The sequence below is a fragment of the Oncorhynchus mykiss genome, chromosome 2, assembly GCF_057628025.1.
Source record: "Oncorhynchus mykiss isolate SJ-2025 chromosome 2, ASM5762802v1, whole genome shotgun sequence".
NCBI lineage: Eukaryota > Metazoa > Chordata > Actinopteri > Salmoniformes > Salmonidae > Oncorhynchus > Oncorhynchus mykiss.
In genome coordinates, this window is record NC_143023.1 from 83,119,742 (window position 1) to 83,123,103 (window position 3,362).

At 37.3% G+C, this 3,362-nt stretch overlaps 1 protein-coding gene across 1 annotated transcript; it reads right to left on the reverse strand.

Annotated features, from left to right (window-relative positions):
• Positions 1 to 2,815, reverse strand: LOC110502187 (dihydrofolate reductase-like). The gene is made up of 4 exons (XM_090215457.1): positions 2,715 to 2,815; positions 766 to 865; positions 311 to 426; positions 1 to 113 (listed from the first exon to the last, which is right to left on the reverse strand). The coding sequence occupies exons 1-4, from the start codon at positions 2,813 to 2,815 to the stop codon at positions 53 to 55; spliced, it is 378 nt and encodes a 125-aa protein (XP_090071583.1). The 3' UTR covers positions 1 to 52.
• Between the last annotated feature and the right edge of the window lie 547 nt (positions 2,816 to 3,362).

Here is a 3,362-nt window from a genome sequence, read left to right on the forward strand (position 1 = left end):
ACAAAGAATAGTCAGAACGTTTGTATTTATTCAGCTCCACAGATCTCCCTCTTTAAAATGTAAATGTAACTCCATTCTCCTCTTGAATCTCATTTGGTACTCCAGGAAACCTAGTTTGAGGTTAAGGGAAACAAAGGGACAATTTAGACAGATTGATGATGCTTTCTAACACTTGGCCTGACGTGTGTGGAGTGGACCTGGTCAGTCTGAACAGAGAATATATCCACTTATCAAAACAGTCCAAAGTGTAAGGAAACAGTGCTGCACTGCTTAGAGCCAAGAGAGCAGAGAATTAAATACGCTTCCTCATCTCTCTTGTTTTCTAAAAATGCTTTGGTCAAACTGCGGGAAGAAGACATCACAGTGGAAGTCAGCCATGATGTCAGTGAGGTAGACACGGTCACACCAGGGATGCATCAGGGCGTTCTGATTACAAGGGAAAGGTAATGACCTAATTTAGTGGATGGACTGTCCTAGTATAATGAACAACTTAATCCATTTTGATCCACTTAAAATTCCTAACCCATATATTGGATTTAAAGTCCTGGGCCCATTTTAATAATGCAACTCAGAGTAGTGCTGATCTAAGATCAGGTCCCCCCCATACATGTAATCTTATTCATTATGATCTAAAACTATAAACTTATCCTAGATCAGAATTCCTACTCCTAGGTTTTATGAATAAGGGCCCAGATCATACTGTACCACAAACTTCCCACCATCCACAATGAGATACAACAGTTACCTGAAAGACCTGTGGGCCACCCAGATAGTCTCCATCAGGTCACAGAGGGGTTGCAGCAAGGCCAGGCCGACACCACTGTCGAAATCCTGACAGAGGAAGTGGGCATGCTCCGGGACTGTGCTGGGAGGAGTGAGTGACACAAAATAACCAATCATTTCGAAATCTATATTGACTATCTTTGACTCTGTTTTCATTAGGCTAAATGATCGACTGAAATTATTTACATGGCCAACTTTGAATACCAGACTCATTGAAGTTTAAAAACATTTTGTTAGGTTGTGGATTGTGTGTGTGATTGGTAGTGGGCCTAGTGTGATCATTTGGAACTAGTAACTATTAAGTTCCTAATAGTGGATATTGCTTTCCAACTATCAATGGCTGATTAACTCAAGTTGTATTATCTATACTTGTTACATAAAAAGTGCATTTCAACCCAGCTTCATTGTCTGCATTTCCCTGTGCTCTACTATTTCATCATACAGTTGGCACACTGTAACCTAAAAGCCATGGATTCATATTGGAAATCAATCAAAATTACCTGGTTGGGAGACATTTGTGGTAGTGTCCAAAAATAATTAGAATTCTGTCCTGTGAAAGCATTATTTTATACATTCATTACCATTGGACCAATATCCTTTCGCAATGCTCCTGTCTATGGACTCAAAGCAGTGAAACACAACTTGAAATGTTTTATTCATATTGAAATACACGTGGGGTGAATTCGGAAAGAGTGGGACATCATATAAACTGGGACAGCTTAATCCTGACGCGTTCATTTACTGGTCTGACAATAGAAAATCTAAATCATTTTTACTAAAACCTTGCAGAGAAATGACATGACCAAAATCAGACCACTTCATTGGTGTGACATATAGAGCGGGGCAGAGCAAGCTTCAAACAGGAAGCTCACCCCATAAAGTACATCATAAAATTGTGATGTAAATGTTCATAGGCCTACATGTACTGGTGCATCAAAACACATAAAAAAGTTTCCAATATAATGTTTACATTTTGTAATTCAGCCTTTTTTTTGTCCTGCGTTACCAACTATATCTAGCTAAAGTGGGACAGTCTTAAAGTATTTTCCAATGGAGGAAAGAGATACATTAGCGACCCCCTGTGCTTAGGTTAGAAAGGGCTCTACTTCTTGTCGTACTATATCCTGTAAATGTTCTTGTAGTGTTATTTGAGTGAATTCAGAAAAAGTGGGACACTTTTTGCATTTCAGTCATCTGTCTGTCACCTCTTCAGACGTCTATCTAAGATATTAGCCAAACACATGATATATTTCTGAAATCCTCAGATGTTTCCTAATTACACAACATTTTACTTAATTGTAATTGAGGTAGAATTAGGACTATAATTATGGTGCCCCAGTTCATCTAACCTGCTGTCCCAGTCTACCAAATGTGAACTGAAAATACGGTTGACTCAGAGTACAGAAATGGTTGTGTCATGTCTCCTGTGAATATGATATCAACATTTGTTTATGTGACTAGGAAACATCTTGAGTATTTCAGAAAATATACAATGTGTTGGGCTAATATGTTGGATAGATGTCGAAAGAAGTTACAGACGACTGAAATGCAAAAGTGTCCCATTTATTCAAAAACTAGATCCATTGCTACAGTGCTATTAAGTGTTATCAAGTTACTAAGTGTACAGTATCTTAATAAGCATAATGGAATCCGACTTCAATCACAACTGGCCAACATTAAATGCGTAAGCTAATTATGTATTTAGGACACAAACGTAGAATGTGCATCAATTAATGATCCAAGTATACATGTGAATGAGTTTCAAGGAGCCTATTTTCTATGAATAATAAATTATCACATTGTTATCATTGAATAATGCAAACAATCACGCAATTGTGTAATTTGTAATGCTGGGTTTTAAATAGCTTAAATTTGAAACCGTTACATTATATAACATTGCCTAATCTCAAAAAAATAATGAGTTTTCTCACGGTAAATGCCATGGCAACTGTCCATTTTGTCCTATTCCCATGTTGATGCGCGCTGCGGCGATGAGCCGCAGAGGTTTCCTCTGTACTTTGTCCGCACACATCGCGGATGCAATTGAAGGTATAACTGTCTGGTTTACAGACAGTTGCAACGTGGTCTCAGAGCATTTCGTATTATTCAGTAAGTAAATCTGAGAACTATAGTATAATATGTTACATTTCGTATAGTATGTATGAATTTGTGGATATCCATCAACCATTTCGTATGATATGTTACGAGTTACATGTTACGAATTGCATTAAGTACAAATGGCTAGGGTTAGGGGAAAGGTTTTAAGGTTAGGATTAGGGTAAGGGTTAGCTAACATGCTAAGTAGTTGCAAAGTAACTAAAAAGGAGTAAGTAGTTGCAAAGTTGCTAATTAGCTCAAATACAAAAGTTCTCAACCAACCATATGTAACCATACCAAATTTAACATACCATAATAATTTGAACGTTCCAGATTTTAGTTTACTATCTTACGTCTAGTCTATGAGACCAGTCTGCAAGATTACAAGTGTTTATATAATACACTGATATGCAGGCAAGTTTAAGAGGATAATTGAATTGCATAATGACAAAAATCACTGATTTGTTCTTCCGGGTATGACA

Excerpts from the sequence above, each read along its gene's own strand:
- LOC110502187 (XM_090215457.1), bottom strand. The coding sequence starts at position 2,815 with ATGTGTGCGGACAAAGTACAGAGGAAACCTCTGCGGCTCATCGCCGCA. Across the intron at positions 866-2,714 it reads CAGTTGCCATGGCATTTACC|CACAGTCCCGGAGCATGCCC; the intron begins GTGAGAAAACTC and ends CACTCCTCCCAG. Across the intron at positions 114-310 it reads ATTTTTAGAAAACAAGAGAG|TAGGTTTCCTGGAGTACCAA; the intron begins ATGAGGAAGCGT and ends TTAACCTCAAAC.